At 37.6% G+C, this 20,260-nt stretch overlaps 1 protein-coding gene across 4 annotated transcripts in view; it reads left to right on the plus strand.

Moving 5' to 3' along the window:
• Positions 1 to 20,260, plus strand: part of PTPRN2 (protein tyrosine phosphatase receptor type N2) — a 654,654-nt gene that overhangs the window by 606,309 nt on the left and 28,085 nt on the right. For all 4 annotated transcript variants that reach the window (XM_042044446.1, XM_042044450.1, XM_042044448.1 and 1 more), the window contains 3 exons: positions 1,872 to 1,949; positions 13,797 to 13,916; positions 15,072 to 15,238. In XM_042044446.1, the coding sequence (XP_041900380.1) occupies positions 1,872 to 1,949; positions 13,797 to 13,916; positions 15,072 to 15,238 (365 nt within the window). The remainder of the gene's footprint in view (positions 1 to 1,871; positions 1,950 to 13,796; positions 13,917 to 15,071; positions 15,239 to 20,260) is intronic.

A 20,260-nucleotide genomic window follows, 5' to 3' on the forward strand; every position in this document is an offset into this window, starting at 1 on the left:
GATATATTTATTGTTGGTTACATCTCCAAGCCAAGCTCTTGCCTGTTGGAGAAGTGACATCATTTTCAAGTGGATGCAGCCCACAACAATTTCCACTGGGAGTAGCACATCCTCCTTGTTGTAGATCAGTTTTTCTAAGGTTTCACTGCAAGTTTAAATCCTGTAGATCTTTGGGATTCAAAACAAAACAACAACAAATCATTTCAAGTGTAATAGAGAATACAAAGTCCCCCATTTTTAAGCTTGACTTTGCTTGATCACATTTGCTGTTGTTTTCAGCTGTGTTTAGTTCAGTGTCTCAATTCTTACAAAACAAAAACAAACCCAAAAGCAAACAAAAAAAGTTGCCACTTCTGAAATGTTTCCTAAGGGTTTTTTTGTTCATACTGATTTCTGAATAAAGCTAGTTTTCCCTGATCTCAAAATACCTACAGCAGTAAATGTTCTGCTATCAGAATTGCTTTTGTCAAAAGGCAAAGAAAGCAAGGTTGAAATTCGTTGTGAGCAATTGCTTGTTGGGAAGATTTATTTGCTGATAAGAGAAGCATCCCAATGAAACTTGGAATAAAATGATGGTATTATAGACATCCTGGTCAAGGTTTTTTCTAACAATGGGTGGTGAATCAGAAGCAAGCTTTTAGTCTAAATGGATTCAGTGACTTTTTACCTGTGTTGTTTTGTCATGGAGAATTTTAAAATTAAGTCCAGCTTAATTATACATCAGAAAATTAGAAACATAAAAGTGATCTCTTCCTTTTTGCAACATTCATCATATTGTTGTCCTGTTAGAATAACTTACATCTGTTCTTTTATGGTTCTTCCCTCTTTTATGTTGCACATAATTATGAGGTGCCTTCTTTGACGCTGACATGTACCATCACTGAAAATTTTGATAGGCTATGAATAAATTCAGGAGATGCCTGTTAATGCAAATGTGACTCACATTCATTCTTATTCAGATCCTTACTTATAGAACAGAACTGTGTATTGAGACAAATTCTGCCTTCAGCTACATGGGTATAAGTTAACTCTCACCGACTTCAGTGTCACTGAGTCACACCCACACATCTCAGAGCTGAAATGGGTCTCTTTTCTTTATGTTCAAAGTTTTGTCTTGCCCAGTTCAGGGTTAGAATGAGTTTGTTTGTTTTTTAATCCTATCAGCAGATCTTCTTTTTCAGCAGGATGGGTCCTAAGATTTAGAACCAAGAAAACCACCCATCAGTTCGAAAACATTCATTGTAACACACTAATCCTATTTACTCCTGATGGCTTTGTTTCTTAGATTCTTTATTTTTTCTGCTCAGTGAATTTTCTGCTCCTTGAATTAAACGTAATAATTAAGGTCTTTAAGCAGAACTTCCTCCATTGAGGCCAAATCCATGCATTTAGATAAATCAGCTAACCAGAAAAAGCCAGAAACTGAATTTGTTCTCCATTTTTGCCGTTTTTTAGTTATATGTGCCCTTGATTGGCATGGTGGAAATGGAGAACATATTTAGCTGTGTGGAGCATTCTTAACATTCAGTGTAGAAAAATGTTTCAAATGGCTCCTGGGTTGCTATGAAACCACGAGTACTGATCTCAAATAAATGCCTTTGTCAGCCACCATAAATGATCTTACTCTGCATGTTGAGGACATGGGACTCTGCTCATCATGTGTGCTGATATTCATCTGATGTCATCAGTCTTTTGGGGAAAGACTTCTCCTCTGAGCATACAAACAGAAATAAAATACTTTGCTTGCCAGTAGAGGATGGAGGGACACGATAGTCTTTTAGGAATCCCTTGTTCTGCCCTCACATACTTTCTAACATTGCAAGCGATTTCCTTTAAATAAATCCAGTCTCTGTTCTTCCTCCTTATTCCAGATGGACCATGACCCCCGAAACCCTGCATATATTGCCACCCAGGGCCCTCTCCCTGCTACTGTTGCTGACTTCTGGCAGGTAAGTTAAACATCTCTTTGAAAACTGAATTTATGTCACAAGTTTTCCTGTGCTTCTTGGAATGTAATTTGTATAAAAATATGTTGTGCTTGAGTCATTATAGGTGGAATAACCTCAATTCAAACATCTTTTTAAAATCTAGTACATGGATATTCAAGCCATTTATATATAAGACAAGCCCTGCTAAGGAATAGTTGATCTGAAAACTAGACTGAAAACCTCAGGCCAAAGTATTCATATTTTAGTGCCAGGTCTCTGTAATTAAATTACTGCCAAGGATTCAGTGATTTTCAGAGGGCCTGACCTTCTGAAGAGTGTAGCCACAATTCATTGTCACTCTCCAGATCAGAAAGGACCGAACATTGAGTGCCATGAATTTTCCCATTGAAACCTATTCCTCACATGTCGCAGTTCCCCAGTATGCTTAAATCCTTACCTTTTCCCTACCATAGGCAGTCAGGACCCAGCTTCATGAATTTAAGTAGGGGCAGAATTTTTTGCAGTATTGGGGCTAAATGGAGTAGCTATTGATGCACAATTCGGAGTTTACGTGGCATACAGGTGTTTTAGTGCTGGTGCAGCTCTCAGATTTGGACCTACACATGTTGCCAGGGTAGATGTGTCTGATGGTGTGATGGATATATGTGTTAGATACTCCTTTGGAAGTACAGAAGTGTGTCTGAAAGTTTACAGAAGCTGTCTGGGGAGGAGGCCAGCTGGGGCTTATTATCAACATGAACATATGTTTTTATTTTTTGTTTTGCATTATGAATTTAGAAGTTTTTGTTCTGAAGATAGAAAACGTCTGTGTGACAATTTCAGAAGTGTCATTGTATTTTAAGAGCTTGCATCAGTTGAAATAATCTCTTCATCTGCATCACCTGACCTATCATTAGAAAGTATTAAGTGATCCCTATGTCACGATTTCCTACTTTTTCTGATGAGAAATCAGGACATTTTTGAAAAAATCATTGAATTTTGGGTGTGTGGATATTGAACTGCTCAGTCCAAGATATTTTGGGACTGGTTGCTAGAAGGGCAGAGCAAATGCTTTCTGCTTGAAGTCAAGTGAGCTTTTGGTCTGGATTAAATTTGCAAGTAACTTGTGATTTTTGTCTTCCCTATTTGGTAGTTAGCTAGAATTGAGAAGACTGATCTTTTTTGCTTGGCACGTGGATTCTTTATAAGAGGCATGATACTTGAGGATGTATTTGTTAAGTTACACAAGTTACACATGGAAAGTAAAATAATTTATTAGCTATTCTTTAACGACATTTTATGATTCCTAGGGCCTAGGTTTTTAATTGTTTATTTTTGCATATTTGTATATCTACATTTTGTGTACTTTGACCTGTAAATGCCCCTTTACATGTTGAAAAATATATGTTCTCATTTTTAAATGAGGCATTTAAAAAGCCCACTTTGTATAAGCATTGCAGAAATCAGAATTAATCATACAAGCATAGTATGAAGGATATCTTTTGTTCTTCCCCCTCACCAGTTTGAACAGTTAGGCAACCTGCCTGCATGGTCACAAAGACTACAGCTGAAATGTTGTTTCTTTGTTCTGTGATCCAATCTTCTCCATTCCAACCTCATACTCAAAAGATCTCTTTCTCTGCTTCCTTTCCTCATGCTATTTTGTGTGCTATTTTGCTATTTTCTGCTCTTTTTGCTGGCTCTTCCCAGTAATCCATCAGTGAAAGTTCACTCCAGCTCCCCAACAGATTTGCCATAAACATCTCCTCAGAAACCATTTGGTAGCCATGGTTCAGCTTCAGTTCGGGGGTGGCTGTGTCCATTTTTGATGTGATGCTCTTTTACTATTTCTTCTGTTAGGTTCCATAGAAAAGGTGTTTCCTGACATTTATTTTGATGATGTCTGTCACTTCAACATAACAATCTGCCTATGCCAGATTGGTCCAATACCCACTTATCTTAAACTTCCTACAGATCACATTTCAATGTGCCAGTTCCTGTCCCAAGCCTTTTACACAGCCCAGGGTATCAACCAGATGTAATAAACAGGCCCAGAGAGATGAGCTCTTCACCGAACACTGCATCCACAAGCACTGACATGAAGGAGATCCAGTGTACAAGTCAAAAGCCATGGCTTGAAGATATTGCAGTTTATGTCCAGTTGCAGGAGAAAAGTTCAGTTCTATTTTTCAACTAATAGTGCCTATTTTAATGTAAAGAATAGGAAACCTGACTTTGCTATGGAAAAGAGTCTTCACTCCTGTCAGGGCACAATCCATTGATATTTACTTGGACACAGTTTTCTGTAGTTTATGGTGCTTTCATGATGCTGCCACCAGGGATTGTTTAAAGATTCAATTATTCATTCCTGATACATCTTCTCAGTGGTTCTCCTCCCTCTCCCTCCTCCACTTAATGCCAGCTGTTGCAGAGTTGTGTTGCTCTTTTCCCTTTTTCGTGCTCAGTGAAGCAGTTTTCTAGCTGATAGTGAGAAGAGTGACTTGACTCCAGAAAGATCTGGGACTGTTCTGCTGTTCCTTGTCTAAATGCACAATGTCATGCTTTAGCAAGTCCAACAGAAACCCTTGGAGCTTGGCATCACATTCCATGGCAATATTTACTGGATGTATTGCTTCTTATTTTTGCAGAGATTTAGCTGCTAAAATTCCCGAGAGCCAAGGTACACAGTGGACATCAGCCACTTCGTCGTGTCTTGGCTGAAAGGCTGCCCCAGCAAGAACCTGTTGTTATTGCTTCCCCTCCTGTAGGCATTTCAAGCTGACTTTTAGAAAATTCTTGTCTACAGAGCATTTGTTTTACTTGAAAGTGTAAGGCAACTTTCTTGGCATTTACAACACAGCTGATACCCACAATGAAATCCAAACTGCTTCTGATCTGTCCTGACTGTCTACACTTCATGCTCACATTCCAGATATAGTTTCTAAACCTGCTTTCTCTTAACTTTCATTATATTCTCCCACCAATCAGTGACTACATCTACAGTAGCAAGCAGTCTGGCCCACTATGAATGGATTTGTGGAATGTCACAATACTTTGTAGGTTTTACCAAACAGATAATTTAGTTTTAGGTAATCTTTTTTTTTTCTAGTTTTACTGGCAGGCCCCTCTAAAACCTGTTATGTTGATCCCGTGCCCAGTATTTTAGTGCAAGTACTGTTAGACACTCAGCGATCAAATTCCCATTTACTGTATTCGAGTTGCCCACATCCAAACCAAGATCATAGTTAGCTCAGTGCCTTTGCTTTCTAGGCAGAGCTTTTTCATACAACATCGATGATGCTTGGTCCAGGCACACATAGTTTAGCATTCTTAGTTCAGGTGAGCAGGTCCAAGCATAGTACCACTATGGAACTGAAGAGGCACCAGTTCCATTGATCTCACTAGAGACCACTTCTTGGAAGATTAGGTCTTTTGGGTAGGATGGAGAGGAGCAGGTATCATTCTTCAGTACCACCTAACTTGAGCCACTAGAGTTGGCCATTAGTCTCAGAATTTTCTGTACAACTTCCTGTTCATTTGGTTTCCATGTTGACCTGACAGACCAGCTTGATGGAAGTTTGTCTTTTGTCTTTCGAAGGCACAATGTTTGGGTTGGAGATGGTCCAAATGCCTGGATATTGGTCATTTGCAAATGGTGTTGAAATTTGTATATGTGGTAAGAAAAATAATAATAAAAAAGGCAATAGTCTCACACTGGCTTTTCAAATGGCAAAAGATCTCCATGGTTATCTGTGTCCCTCCAGTTTACTTCTCCAGCTCCTTAGATTCTTGGCATAGCTTCTCTAAGCCAGCAAGTGTCAAGTTAGTTCCAACTTTCCTGGCTTACCTATTTCTTTGAAAACTTTCTAGCCTGCAGGAGTTGTGGTGTCAGTTATCTCATTGATCTGTTTTTCCACAGGGCTTCCTAATCTATCTGGATGTTCTGTGTTGGCGGCTCAAGCAGAGATTTCATCTCTGCCTGTTTGTCATCTCTTGGACCACTCTGGAAATTTTCCAGCCACTACTTTAATTAATTTTGAAAAGCCTCCAGCTGATTTAAGTCTTCTTTTAATTTTATCTTGTCTTGTTTTCATCTCTTTTTACCAATTACTATTTCTGAGAAATACATCCTTCATTGATTCTATTTTTGATCAGTGGGAATTCCACCTCAAGATTCCCTTTCTCAAAAACTGGATGACTGTCCTCACATGGTATTAATCCCTTTTTACCTGAGTGCTTAAACAGTTTGTCAGGTCTCTGTGTTGTTTTCTTCTCAGCTGGAAAGAAAATTCATCCTTGGGACAGGGTTTTGCTTTGATAGAGTTCCATTTTATTTACAAAGAAAGAACAGAGTTTTATTTCCTTGAACAAAGAGAGAATCAAATAACAGTCAATAACTTCTTTTTTCCAGACCTCATTCACCCAGTGTTTTACCCCCAACCTCTCTTTCAGCTTTTCTTCTACCAGGATCACAATGCTAGTTTGTTGAGCTGTGCTCGTGGTTTCTTTATTCCTTTTACACATTTATGCTGCTTATCGGAATTAATCATCTTGCCTTGATTAATGCTCTCTCTCTGCATTAAGCATATCAGTTTCTAGAGAAACTCATGGGTCCATATGCTTCATGTTTCTCTTGTTTTTGATGATAACTTCTGTAATTTCGGTTATCAGGCTTCATAAAAGAGTTTGCTTGTTTCTTACATTTATCTTGAATGAAAGGTGATGATTTTGTCCAGCAGCTTCAGTGAGATTTCACTCAGCTCTTTCACATAGCGCTATTAAAATTCAACATCTCTTTGAACATAATTCAAAAGAAAGAGGATGTAGAACATTTCTGATCTATAACAAGTTTTCACAGCAGGAGTTCCATGTTGTGAATAATTCTGGAGGCATAAAATTTTATTATTTTCAGTATGCACTGGGTTATAATTCCATGAAATATTTGACATGAAGTACATGTCTTAACTTGCAAAGTATTCTAAGAAGCAAGGGATGATAGTATGCAAGAAGCTGTTTCTAAGAGTTAGGATGCTTAGAACCAACTGTCCTTGCACTGAAAAATTGTTCTTAATTATGCTGGTTTTATAAATTGCATGTCTGCTAAGGTTCGTCATCCCCAAATGGAGATTTCTGTAGGAAGCCTTAATTTCTCCCTCTGGAAAATACCCCATATCATGTCTTTCTTTCATAAATCTACCCACGTTTGTCCTTCTTTTCCCTCCTTCTTTTTGGAGGGAAGTGCATTTTCGCATTTTTTTATTTTACCACATTAAGTGAAATAGGGGGAGGGAACAAGCACTTCCTGCCATGCTTTAGTTGCCTTAGAAAATGAACTCATATGTGGTATATATATTTTTATAAGCATTTGTTGTGTTCCTGTGACGTCCTCCCTCCATGACAAACATAATTAATCATTATCTGAACATTACAGAAGTTCTACAGAAGGAGTAGAGAAATATGATTTTCCTCATTTTGCAAATGCTGAGTAAAGTACAGAGCACCTATAACAGTAAGTCATGAGAGTAAATTAAATGTAGTCTATACTTGTAGTTTAGACCAGAAAATTCCATGGGTTTTGACTAGATAGATCTGTATCTCAGGCTAAATAGATCCCCCAATGCCTGAGTCCCTGAAGGGCTCCAGTTTGGCAAGGATGACTGAGCAGACACCACTCATGAACAGCACCGAGTCAGACACAGGAGCAGGAAGGCAGACTTCAAGTGCTGCCTGTTTGTGGTTAGGATGCTCCTCTAGGAATCAAGGAAAACCTTCATCATCCTACATGTTCTGAATCAAACCCATGCTTTTCCTTACCCCATCTTTCCTCCATTATTTGTCAGTACATGAAATAATCTTGAAACTGGAAATGCTCTTCACCTTCCTTGTTAGAGCTGCACATCTCTTGCTGACAAACAAAAAGAGACCACACTGGAGTGGAGGTTTGCATTGTTGTCGCTATAGTGACTGGGGAAACCTCATCTCTGTTCCCTTGATTATTTTTGTATTTTATTGCAAGACTGTTAAATGTAAAGTGCAGAAGGTGTCCCAAGAGTAAAGTCCATTGCCCTAATATGAGCCAGGGAGTTCAACTGCCATTTCCTTTTCGCTGCCTCAGCCCTGCCTTTCTTAATCTAAAACTATTTTTACTTTTCTCCCTGTTCAGGAGTAAATTATCAGCATCAGTCCAAAAAACTGACTATTGGTTTTCTCCCAGATCACAACAGCATATTAAGAACTGATTCCTGAGTCGCAGTCTTGAAGACGTGATAAATCTTTGCATGTCTAATCAGCAACACTTGCTTCTCTCTTCCCGTTTTGGAATTCAACAAAAGAAATACAAAATACTCTCAGTTGATTGTTTCCTCTGTAAAAAGGATTAGTCATCAGTAGTCTCCAAGGGCAAATCACATAGCAGGAGACCATGTCCCCATAGCTGAATGAGTCTTCCAGCAAAATCAGTGTTCCAAGCCCATGGGCTGAGTAGGAACAACTGTACCAAACCCTCCTCAGTTCTAATTGCTGGTTTCTGTACTCCCAGTTCAGCACGTTTTGTGAGTGCTGAAATTAATTTACAGACTAAATTATTCTTCTGCATTTTGTTCTGTGCAGACACAGTGCTTTCAAGCAGTTTTGATTCCCAAGTTTTATTTTCTTTGCCTGGAATGGGACTTCCTGCATGTCTAATCAGTTCTCACCTTCAGAAAGAAGAGCAGATGAAAACCAACAGAAAGCAATTCAATGTGTAAAATATGCATATTTTAATTTAATAAAGGAAAAACAGCAAGGGAGACATAGGCACAGAACAGTAGCCCCTAGAGTTCTAGTAACTTGTCAAGCCACGAGAAATAAATATAGCATTAGTAATTCCATAAGCGTTCAGTGAAGGAGTCTGCTTTTACCACGCTCGCTTCTAATTATGGTTCTGGTTGGAGAAGGTAGTTAGAAATGGTCCCTTAAAATTTGTATCCCTTTATTGTTTAGTTTCCACATTTTCAATACTAAAGGAAAAGCTAATTTCTGATGATTTTGGTGGACTTTTGCTCCTTAATGTGGCTTTGTCAGCAGTGCAACTCTAAACAGAGCTCATATTTAAATTATTTAATAATAAGGCTTGAGTTAGGAGTCTACTGAGAAGAATAAGAGCAGTTTATGTCTTTCTGAGAAAGCAGAAATTATTGCAACACATACAGTCATCTTGAGTTTGCCTTTCCCGCTGACTTCCAAACAAGTGTTGCTGCAACAGCAGGGGACATAATATCATATATAAATACAATGTATTTATACATGTATACAGTGTATTTATATATGGTCCTCTCTGAAAACATTTTTCCATCTGCAGTCAGATACTTTTTAAATTAGGTGCAGATTGTTGACCATTCATCTTCCAACCTACAGATTTCCTTAACTGTCAGGCACAGTTATGATCTTGCAAATGACAATTCTGACCTTGCCAGATTTGACTCATTTCATATTAAAATTATGTCATTTACAAACAAATATTTCGCAAAAACAGTTTGTATGACTTTTTGACTGGCATACGTTGTGAAGTTCTAGTTGATAACAAAAATCTAAATTTAACCCAATTTTTTTTCTTCAGTTAAAAGATCCCCATTTTTTTTAAAGCTTGTGATGTCGCAGCTGAGTTAATTATTTTCACAATATGTAATGGGATTAATGTTATCTGATGCAACAAGGGTTATTGCCTTGCTTTGTTGTTTCTTTAGGACTTGTGTTTATTCATGTTGAGTTTTGATCATTAGAAATTATTTGGGTTCTGTTTGGTGGTTCATCTGCTTTTCCAAGTCCTTGCATTTACCAATTATACCAGTTGTATGGCAAGCCTAAAAGACTGAAAAGGTAAATTCTGTAGTTTGCTGGAGGTCTCTCCCAGAAAGCAGGTGGTGTGATTAGCATGTTATATTTAGTGAACTGGCTGGATTTAAATTATTATCCCATCTATTTTCTACTTTTAAGTCATTGCATTTTAGAAACTTCTCCACTAGTCTCCATTAAATGAAGAGTGTCTGGGCAAAGCTCATATCTTATCATTTCCCCATCACTAAAATGACAAAAATGACTGAAAAAAGAAGTTTGGGGAGAATCATTTATTATAAAAAGAAGCTTCAAATTGATGAAGTGTCTGGAAAAAAAAGGGGGTTCATATTAACCATTTTATTTACAAGCTAGTAAACAAGGACATTTTAAAGTATAAGCTATCAAAAAGTGATGTTTTATCAGATTTATGGCAGTGTTGTAACACTGATTCTGCTATTTGTGACTTTGTTTTTCTCATTACATGAAAAACCAATTCCGTGCTCCTTTTCAAGTAATTCTTACTAAATATAATTCATCCCAATGTGGAAGCCCTTTGTATGGGGCTGGCAGTGCTGGATAACCACAGCATGAGGTCTCTACACTTGGTGGATTTCATCAACAGGAAATTCTGAGGATCTTGAATGCTCTGCTCATCTTTGGGTTGTGGGATTCAGCCTTTAATTTGCAGAAAATGGAATAGGATGGTGTTTTTCTTGTCCAAGAAGTGTTCTTAGAATGATACATATAGCAGAACCTCATTAAAGATCATTACTATGTTACTCTCCAGGCCTACAGGCTGGAGGTGGGCATGTCACATAAAACTGTGCAGTGTCCTCCCTTTTCAGCAAAGAATACACTGCAGGCTCTGCAGTGAGCTCCTGTACAGAACTCGGGCTTTATCGTTCCCATTCACAGCACTCCATTCAACATTTCTTCTTCTACTGACAGTATTACCATAAATTACAAACAGGAACCTGCCTGTGCTAAGTGATTTAAATAAGTTTAGTTTTATATATTGCAAATATATACATGTGTATATTATATAATGTATATATAGAAATATATTTAGTTTTTGTAGGCACTTAGAGTCTAAGGCTTAATTTTGCTGGGCTCTACGTAAAAAGAAAAGCTTCTGTTCTCTTTATTCTTCTATCACATTGTGCAAGCATACAAAGTTCAGAAATATGTGAATTACTTCATATTTGGAACTGCACTTTTTCCTCCAAGTCCAGCTGAAAAGTCTCTTTGGTAACCACAGGCGCTTCTCCAGAGGCTGTGCTGCAATTGTGCAGACCAGATCTGGGCTACCTGTTCTTTCTTTACCAAGGCACATTCTTGGGGCCACTTTCTAGTTTGTGGACATGTCTGGACACTGAACACAGCCAAGTGCGAAGTGCTGGGAGATGCAGATTCTGAAAGTCCCATCAACTGCTTAAAGATGGGGAGGTGAACAGATGACAGCGTAAAACTCTGTGAACTGCCTTTGACTCATCCTGCTTCTGCGTTATTTAGAATGAAATACGGATACCAGCCTGATGTTCCAATATTTAAGTTAGCAAGGAAACAAAGAAAATGCTGTAGTCCTCCAGTCACAGGCTGTGAGCCTTAGTGAAAATCCCATCTCAATGGTACACACAGGAGATTCAGGGACATTTGCTTGTAACAGGAATGAAGGCACTAGATTGTATTGCCTTCTTGATTTAGTAGATTTGACTTCTACTTTTCACACAATGACCTAAAAGAAATATTATACCCCAGAGTAACTTTGAAATTGTTTGTTTAAATTAACTTTCATTTGGATTTATGCTTAATGAAATCTTCAGAGATGCAGACAGCCCCTCTCTAATGAAATGCTCTGTCTTTGAACCAATGAACAGGGTTGCCAAACTGTAAGGATTCCTCTCTAAATGAGTGGGCTTTTATAATGTTACACTTGGGTGGCACAAGCAGAGTGCTCGATGATTAGTTTATGGTCTAGATCATTGTATTTTTATTACACTCATAAAAACTGTGTTTCTCCTCATTTTCGTAATGGCTTCAATGAGCTTCTATACCTTCTAGAGGCACATTAAATCGTTATGTGATGAAAGTACTGATTTAGTGGGGCTAGTTTTAAAGTAAGATGCATGTTTTGAATTCTTATCTTAGTCTGATTGCTGGCTGAAAAAGGTGAAACTACATTAGAATGAATGAAATCTGTATCATCTTCCTTACATATAAAGAAGGTTTCCGGCTGTGGCCTGAAACAAATGCAGTACAAAAAAGATAAAAACAATAAATATACATCTGTCTGTAAAGTGTCTATAATTTTAAAGGATGTTTAAATGGTTTTGTGGCAGTGTGAGGTTTTAACATGAGGACGAGGAAATTACAGACATTTTTATTTTAAAAACCTTTTTAAGGGGTTAAAAGAAAAAAAAAGATTCTTTTTAAATTCCACTGTATTTTTTTTACCCCCCTTCTTTTCAAAATGATAAATAACTCTATTCTGTGTAAACCCTAGATTCATTTCTCTAAATAATTCTAAGCCAGTTTTAAAAGTTGTTTTAATTATGTCGCAAAATGAAAAAAGGGAAGAAAAATGTTATTTGTTTCTCTATATGCAAGCTATTCTTAAAAGAGAAGACAACATCATTATCCATGAATGGGAAACCTTTTTATTTGATATGTAATTAAAAAAAATAATCCTTGAATTGAATGTATCATCTCATCTTTGCACAGTTTAGACAAAGGCCTTTTTTGTTGACAAAATTTACATGTCAATACAGTTGCTTATAAATATTTCTGTGAAATAAACATAACCCTTCACAAAAAGAGCAGTTTACTCTTCATTTAGTAATTTTATATGCTAGCAAAAAGACAATGAATGTTGTATGCAAATATAACATCAATGTACAGCATAATAATAACAGTTTTTAGTGATTATGCTGCTTGGTATTAATTCATAGGAGCCTTTTTGTTCAGCCATGGGCTGTGTTTGGAACAGAGATATGCCAGACCAGAGCAACTCTGCTTGTTTGCTGTTTCTGAGAGACATCCACAAATCCTTTAGTTGAGGATGTGCTTGATTCTTGTATCCTATTCTGTGGCTGGTCTAAATTATTAAGTGATCATGCTGGCAGTGAAGATACTCTCTTTTCCTCTGTTCCTGCTGTACCTGTGCTCTGTGAGTGCACTGTCTGCAGCACAAGTTGGATTTTCCTTCTACCTCCAGAAAAAAAAAAAGGAAAGCAAAAGAGGAAAACAGAACTAGAAAAAATAAAGGAGGAGGGGAGAGAAAAAAAATAAATAATGAAAGAAAAATAAAGTAGAAAAGAGGGAAAGAGAAAGGAAAATTAAAAGGAAAAGAAAACTAAAAAGAAGAAAGGAAAAAGGAAGAAAGAAAACATAGCAAAAATGGAAGGAAAGAAAGAAGGAAAAAGAAAGTAATGCACATTTGCAACGAATCTTTTACAAATGTGCATTTGGAGGGATGATTTTTCCACCCAAAATGTTCCTGGAAAAACAGATTTGCTTTGAATTTTTCTTGCCTTTTCTTCATTATTGTTGTTCAGATGCAACTTTTATGATTGTTCCAGCAGTGCAGCATTTTAATGGCTTTTGCTACTTGGCAAACTGAAAAAAGACGTGGGGTTGAGAACACAAACGGGTTTCAGAACATGTGACTTTAGTAAGTCTGTGCTGCTTCGGTGTTAAATATCAAATCTTAAATAGATGGGTGTTCTGCAAGCACCATTCAGTGTTCCTTTAGTGGATCTAAAAGTTTGACAGAAAAGCGGTTGAACACGGTACCAGGAGCAAGGAGAGTTTTTGTGGATGACCTGAATTGAAATCACAGGAAATTCTTTAATATTTCATGGACGCCTGCAAAATATGGTGCCAGTTTATTCAGGGATTTGAAAGCAGCTGCAGAGTAAAAGTGTCTAATGAAAATGAAATAAATTTTCTGTGAATGGAATAAATTTTGATTGTGTGTCTGAGTGCAGTAATTATACATGTCACGCAGTAATTAGGCAGTCACAATGTGGCCACGGTGTCTTTCTTTGTCTGCAGATGGTCTGGGAGAACGGCTGTGTCGTTATTGTCATGCTGACACCCCTCGTGGAAAACGGAGTCAAACAGTGCTACCACTATTGGCCAGACGAAGGGTCAAACCTCTACCACATCTACGAGGTACCTACACAAAATATCTGGTTGCAAACGTGACAGTAAGTGCAGGGGCTGATTCCATGCGGGGCAGAATGGTGTTGGAGGCGATCTAACCTGGAGGTCGAGCGGAGGACTCTGAAATACACTTGGTGTGCCTTCGAGTAGTTTCACATTCGCAAAAAAATTGGAGCGCAGCTTTAACAGCAAGGTAGTTTCCACTGAATAAAATACAGTAAATAATGAGTGAAATATTGCAATATTAAAAGGGACAATAATTTTTGCATTTCGAATGTTTTTGCAACTGGTTGACATCTGAAAGCATGTATTTGTATTTATATTTTACAGGAAAATAGTATTTTTGGTACTAGATAATTTTGCCTTACGATAGCCATATGTAAATCCTTGTAGAAAAACCTCTATATTGCTGTAGTAATTAATCCTATCTATTTTTATCTCTTGCCTCAGTCACAACAACAAATATATATTTTTATTTTCTGCTTTGCATTTCTAGCCCAAAATATCATATCATGAGTTTTGTTGCAATTCAACATTGACAATGACTGTCAGATTTTTCCAGTGGTCAAGCTGTGTAGAGGAAGAAAATAATACCACAATGCCAAATATGAAGAAATGTGGAGAACTTGTGAAGAAATACTGTTATTTAAACTAAAATGGGAATAAAGTCATTTTCTGAAAAGATGAGCTCTGCAAATAAGCTGCATTTTTTAATGCTTATCTTCCTTCATAGCAAAAGAAACTGAATTTTCACTTCTCATGTGAATTCAACTAGATTTTTAAGACCTCTGAGAGTGGCTTGGGTGATGCATTTGTGGGCATTTATGAAAAGAAAGCAACTGCCAGTCTAACACATTTTCAATACAAAATATCTTTTGTATTCACATAATGTTATAAATATTAAATTTAGTGAAATTTCACTTTGCATTAAAGTTGTCAAAATTTTTCTTATCTTTTCAATAGCAATGGCAGCTAACCCCTTCCTGACAGCTACACTGATTGCTAAATCAATTTTTTCTTTTTTTCCCCATACTGGCCAATTTGCTAATAAAAATAAAATTTTCATGCAGTTCCTTCATCCCAGAAATCTTACACCTGCAATCCTGAAGACGTGACTTGCAACCAAAATTGCTGATCTCCATTTGTTCCTTCCTGTGGGTGTAGGTAAATCTTGTCTCTGAGCACATCTGGTGCGAGGATTTCCTCGTGAGGAGCTTCTACCTGAAGAACCTTCAGACGAACGAGACCCGCACAGTGACGCAGTTCCACTTCCTCAGCTGGAACGATCAGAGGGTTCCTGCTTCCACCAGATCACTTCTGGATTTCCGCAGGTAAAGCACAAAGTATGGCAGTTCATTTAAAACGATACAGATCTGAGGAACTAGACTAGTGCTTTTATTTCTCCTTCGAAGATTTTTGGGTTGAAAGGGGGCTCCTCAGCCTGTGATGCCACAATGCTAAACTAACAGAAGTATCTTCAGCAGGTTGATGTTTAGTGTTTCCTCACACAGAGATGTTGCCTGGGTTTAAGACATCTTCGTTTCCCATTTAGAGATCGACATCTTTCCTCCCTTTGTATAATCTTCAGTGCTTCTGTATTTCTTTGTTTTTCAAGTATTTATCCATTCTGCAACTTCCAGGCTTTTTGTGTGGCTCCCCTAAGATCCTTATTTCAGGACCCTCACAAATAAATTAGGAAGAATGAGCATGCTTGAAAAAAAGAATCACAATGGAGTCATATGGCAATAGCGTGATTCCCATGGGACCATTTGCTCATAAGGATCCAACAGTGAGGTCTGTAGACCTTTGGCTGCAGGAAGGTGGAAGTCTGAAAAAGCAGATGAAAATGTTGACAAAGTGTACCCTTTGGAACTTTAAAGAAAGTCAGTGTGGCTTTAAAATACAAATATACAAAGGCAAAAGCTGTGAAAGTCCTTGCCACCTTCTCTAATGTTTGCTGCGCCTATCTAAATTTTAATTTGAAAATTAAAGCCATGCATGATAAATACTGGAGCGAAATAATCTTCATTTGATTGTAAACCGTGCCCAGTGCATCACGTGTAGGTGTTAGCGTGCACCAGCTAATCCACAGCGATGCGCTTATGACTAATGAAAAGAATCTTCAGGAGGTTTGGGGAGTTGGTGCTCAATCCGCCAGCGGCCTGTGGGATCGCGTGTTCTTCTCTCTGCTCTACAGTATTATCTACAACCCCCCGAAGTGATTATAAGGGGCTCAGTGCTCAAAAGGTCCAAACTTGTTTCTTTCAATGAGTGCTGGGAGCTCTGACTGATGCCAGTCGAAGCTGTGCATCTGCACCCGAGGGGAGAAGCTGGCATACAGCCAACAGGAGCTGGTTGCACAGTTGTCTGTTGACAAAATTTTACCCTTAAAAACTTAGGACTAAATGCCGCCCTTCATCCACTCAGTATTCTTGTACGTATTGCAAGGCTTTTCAAAGCAGAGAGACATCTCACACGGTGCAGGTCAGGTAATGGAGTGCAGCTGCTCTGAGTCACTTGGAGCTGTGGCTAGGTGAGGATGTAAGGATACACTACAGAGTCGCAACACAAAAGCGGTAGTGGAGCAAGGAAGCGCAGCCATAGGATGGAGTTGAAATTGTAATTGAATTTTCAAGGTTTTCTTCTCTGGGTTCAACTTTAATATGATTTTTGTAGGTTGATTTCCCTTTGCTTGTGGTACTGAGGAAGTTGCCTGTAGTGAATTTCTGTAGTGAGAATTGTGAATCGGTTCCATTAAGCTGTGTGAGGCTGCAGCACAGAGCCAGTGCAGCGTCCGGCTTTGCTCTTTTCAAAGTTAGTGGGAAATCTGTTAGCAATTCTAACTAGAGCATAAATGAGCCTGTACAGCCAGGACATCTGAAGTTCAGAGCACCTCGCCTCTGACTAGTTTCAGTAAGGATTGAGGTCCCTGCGTGAGCTGCAGGATTAGATCTACAGTAAGTCACAGTTCACATCGCCAAGAAAGTGCTTCTTAGAGTGACATTGTGTAAGGGTTAAATAGCCGTGTTGAAGAAGTGTTGTGCAATACTTTGAAAAAGAAAAATGATAACTAGCTGAGAAAAGTAGTGGAGCTGCCATTCTTTGTATTTTAAGCCAGTATGGGAATGAACCTGTTAAGATTTAATTGAATTCTGAGTGTTCATTTCACATGTATTCACAGTCCAGTGTAGGGTACTGTAATCATTTGCTACGTGCAGATTTTGTACAATGAACTCATAGTACTGAATGCATAGTAAAATTCCGCCTGAAAAGGAATTTTGGCATGCACAATAGCTGGTCTATGAATCTCAGTTTTCTTGGTCATCTGATCTTCCTTTTTTTTTTTTTTTTTTTTTTTTTTTGTTCTCTTTTAATGACAAAAAACCTAATGCACTATTGCTAAAATAATGTATTTGGAATTCATTTATACAATACATGTTTTGCACCTGAAGCTTTCTATTTAAAGTACAAACTCTGCTGGATTACGACAGCTGAGTCATAAAGCCCCCAGAAAAATGTCTGACAGTGCTAGCATACTCTTAGTAGGGTAGTGCTAGGAAGGGGCTGCTCTCATTTCTTTTAATCTTATCTATGTTTTTATGTGCATTCAGTGTGTTTGTATATATATATGGATATGTGTGTATATTTATATATTCACATACATATATGAAATTAAGCATATACATAACCAACCCTCTATTTTTTATAATTCATCACCAAGAAAAATTGGATTCCCAAAATTACCTTGCCCAGAGTCTGTGGAAATATGGACCTTAAAATTTTTATTGAAGTAAATTTTGCAAGTCTCTTTGAAAACTGAAAGCTTACATTTCTCTTACTATGTATCAAACAGTGATTTAGATGATTTTGCATCTAGCAGATACATTAAACCTTGTTGAATAATCTATCATACTTTCATAATGTAGGAATAAATTGCCAAAAAGAGATTATTCTATATACACTTTACAAATCTGTACAAAAGACAGTCCCTGAGAGGTGAGGCTACTACGGAAACCACTGGTCAGTTTTAAATGCTTCTGGAGTCCTAATTTCATTTTGAACAATAGACCAATCATTATTGCTCTGGACTAGCTTGTTAGTCATGCACTGATATGTGTCATTAAATATTTCTTGAGCCCAGAGGGAGCACATTTACACTTTAAAGAGGGACTGCTAAGCTAAAAGATAATTAGTATCACATGTGAGGGCTTTGCTTAAAATATATATCTATTATGCTATCACTTCTCGCTGTGTGCAATGGCATTTACTAACACTGCTCACTTTAAAAATGGACAAATTCTTATTTTGCCAGCTAATTAGCGGTTGCCAGTGTCATTTTTGTGATGTTGCAGCTAGTAATATGAGCCCAGTTGCATAGTCACAAAAGTGATCATTGGAAACTGTGACTCTGCTGCAGGGACAATGTGGGAAACCCCTTTTCTGAGCCTCTAACGACCTCTGACCTTTGCTTGCTGATGGTTTGCATGATGATTTCTTTTTCACTCAATGAGCCAAGGGTTGGTTTGTATTACTAATCATTCTTTCTAAGTTAATTCTTCCTGTATTTGTATATATATAATATATATTTTCTTCAACATTCAAGAACCTTGCTTACTGATGAATTTTCAGCTCACTCTCATTAGCCAGAACTAAGAATGAAATGAGATGTTGCTGCACTTCTAAATATTTTCATAAGCTATATATAGACAAAGCTATGAACCAGCTGGATTGAAATCCTTTGTTTTAATGTGTTTTCTGAAATGTGTGATAATGAAAATGTTTGAAACGCCTTCAATAAAACTGACAAACATAAGGTGTCTTTCCCTAACGTGTCTCTGGCTGTCTGATTTACTGAGAGGTCTGATAGATTTAGATTGAGTTTGTCATTGAAATTATATTAGGACTTTGGTAGATGGCTAGTCACAACATGCAGATATCTTATTAGTGGTGCCACACTAGGAACAAAGGAACCACACAAGCAGAAAGAGAAATGGTAAATACCCCTCTGCTGTGATTAGCTTTTATTTAATACTATAAATGGAAAAACAACTCTTTACTAATGCACATGATAGGGGTGGGGGGAGAGTGACCAGCTGCAAGTTGGGGAATGCAGGTTGACTATATCAGGTGTTGGTACAGACATTTCAAATATAATTTACTATACAATACAAAAAAAAAAAAAAAAAATCAATACCAGGCTTTATATCATATAGAAGGAGCTGATCCTCAAGATCTGACCATCAAGAATTGAATGGTTCATTCATGTGAAAACTCTGCTGCAGCCCGAGTCATTGAAGTTTTGCTTCATACTACCTGCATATAGATGTATTTATGGACATACGAATGGTCCATTTAACTTCTGAAGTCATGTGCTTCTCAATGGCTTACCACTCGTTTAATAAGAACATTGTTCTACTGCATTAATTACTTACATCTAGGGAATATAAATAGAGACAATGTCTCTGCAAGTATGATTTACATAGGTAAGCAAGAGAGTAAGAATGGTGAAAAGTTCCTGAATTCAAATGTTTAAAGGGAATCCCTACAAGAACTTAATATTGTTGTCAAGTTTGGTTAGAATCATAAGTAACAAAAAGAAGAATGTGAAAACATGGTTTCATAGGATATCACCAATACCTCCATAGCCTGTTTGGGTTGAGTTCCAGGTATCCCAACACCCTGTCAGAAGTTTAGGCATCTTCAGGCTATACTGTAAGCAGTGTTTAAAGATATGTGCATGTTTTCACAGCACAGATGTTAGTGAATAGATGAACAGCCAAGAACTAAATGATTCAGTAGGTTAGTTATGCTTTAAAATTCATAATAACATCACACCACTGTTGTCAAATTTCAGCAGCTCCCTTCAGTTTAGTGATCAGGATCCTGTGTAGCACTTATACTGAGCTGAGGCCTATTAGAGGGTCTGGGCACCCCTTGGAGGCTGCCCTATGAAATGATTTTATAGGACACCTTCTAGCTCCAGTAAACTCAAACATCAAATAATTTGAATGAAAGGTTTTGATTTCTTGAAGCAATGCTTTCCCATTTTAGCCTTTATTCATCTTGCCTTGTTAACATATGTGTGCATATTTTATGGGTTTTTGGCCTGTAACGTACTTGACATGCAAAATATATCCTAGAGCAAAAGAGAGGGCTTGGGATTTTGGTTTTTCTGAGGCAATTTAAATAGATTTAAACCAATTTTGTGGGCTCTATTCTTAGACTGAGTATCTTGGTTTGCTTCAGCACTAGTTAATTCCTTCATTGAGTTTACATATCAGCTGACCTGTTCTGTGGCTATACTTTTATTGATTGATTTCACATATATTCTCTTGCCACTGAGAATGTTTAAC

The sequence above is a fragment of the Corvus kubaryi genome, unplaced genomic scaffold (assembly GCF_017639235.1).
Source record: "Corvus kubaryi isolate FWS band 111438036 unplaced genomic scaffold, C.kubaryi_AGA036_p1.0 37398, whole genome shotgun sequence".
In the NCBI taxonomy this organism is placed as follows: domain Eukaryota; kingdom Metazoa; phylum Chordata; class Aves; order Passeriformes; family Corvidae; genus Corvus; species Corvus kubaryi.